Below are 1364 nucleotides of genomic sequence, written 5' to 3'. Positions count from 1 at the left end.
GGGGGAGCACTCTGACAGCGATGACGAGGTGGACTCAGATTTTGACATCGATGAGGGCGACGAGCCGGGCTCAGAGCAGGACGAGGCCGAGCCCCAGCGCCGCCGCCGYGTCCTCACCAAGGCATACCGGGTATGGCGCCATTCCCGGGGGATTATTCTGGAAAAACCCGCCCCAAATCCATGATTTTGGSGTTGTTTTAATCCTGTCCTCACTCGTGATCCTGTTTCTGTCCCCGCAGGAGCCCCTCAAGAGCCTGCGGGCCAAGAAGGCGGAGGGGCCCCGGGGAGGATCCCAGAAAACTCGGGAGGTGAAATCCGTGCCCTTGGAGCTGCAGGAGGATGTGGGGGACAGTGAGTGTGGGCTGGGAACGGGGTTTTGGCGATCCCAGATGGGAATGGGATCCTTTGGGAGAGTTCCCATTGATCTGGGATGAAAACAGGATCCTGTGGGAGAGTTCCCATTGGTCTGGGGTGAAAACAGGATCCTGTGGGAGCGTTCCCATTGGTCTGGGATGAAAACAGGATCCTGTGGGAGCGTTCCCATTGATCTGGGATGAAAACAGGATCCTGTGGGAGAGTTCCTATTGGTCTGGGATGAAAACAGGATCCTGTGGGAGAGTTCCCATTGATCTGGGGTGAAAACAGGATCCTGTGGGGGAGTTCCCATTGGTCTGGGGTGAAAACAGGATCCTGTGGGAGAGTTGCTGATAATCCAGGGAACGGAAACGGGATCCTGGGGATGTCTGGATGATCCTGTGGAACTGGGAACAAATCCCATGGGATCATTCCTGAAATTCCCACAGTTCCCCGTGTCCACCAGGCCGGAAGCACATGCGCCAGTCCACCACGGAGCACACGTGGCAGACGTTCCCTGATAAACGGGATCCTGTGGGGTTTGGGATGGGGATTCTGGGGATCCTTTGGGATCTCTGGGGGTTGGGATCATTCCCAAAATTCCCGCTGATGTCCCCCAGGCCGGAAGCACATGCGCCAGTCCACCACGGAGCACACGCGGCAGACATTCCCTGATAAATGGGATCCCGTGGGATCTCAGGGGATGGGATGGGGATTCTGGGGATCCTTTGGGATCTCTGGGGTTGGGATCAGGATCCCTGGGTGATCCAGGGATTGGGATCAGGATCCTTTGGGATCATCCCCGTGTCCCCCAGGCCGGAAGCACATGCGCCAGTCCACCACGGAGCACACGCGGCAGACGTTCCTGCGGCTCCAGGAGCGCCAGGTGCAGTCCAAGAGGAAGAAGGGAGGCCCCAACTACGAGAGGCCCCTGACCCAGGAGGAGCTGCTGGAGGAGGCCAAGATCACCGAGGAGATCAACCTGCGCTCCCTGGGTGAGGGAATGGGAT

General features: G+C 58.6%; 1 protein-coding gene across 1 annotated transcript in view; it reads left to right on the top strand.

Annotated features, from left to right (window-relative positions):
• Nucleotides 1-4: 4 nt before the first annotated feature.
• LOC130587580 (uncharacterized) overlaps nucleotides 5-1364 on the top strand; it is a gene marked incomplete at its 5' end in the record, with an annotated part of 4537 nt that continues 3177 nt past the window's right edge. Inside the window, 3 exons of the mRNA XM_057388560.1 lie at nucleotides 5-130; nucleotides 240-351; nucleotides 1170-1359. Of these exons, the coding sequence (XP_057244543.1) occupies nucleotides 5-130; nucleotides 240-351; nucleotides 1170-1359 (428 nt within the window). The remainder of the gene's footprint in view (nucleotides 131-239; nucleotides 352-1169; nucleotides 1360-1364) is intronic.

Source organism: Malurus melanocephalus, unplaced genomic scaffold, assembly GCF_030028575.1.
Source record: "Malurus melanocephalus ecotype Western Australia unplaced genomic scaffold, MMel_1.1 scaffold_2102, whole genome shotgun sequence".
Lineage (NCBI taxonomy): Eukaryota > Metazoa > Chordata > Aves > Passeriformes > Maluridae > Malurus > Malurus melanocephalus.
The sequence above is the reverse complement of the archived record's forward strand: the minus strand, read 5'-3'. Positions and strand labels throughout refer to the sequence as shown.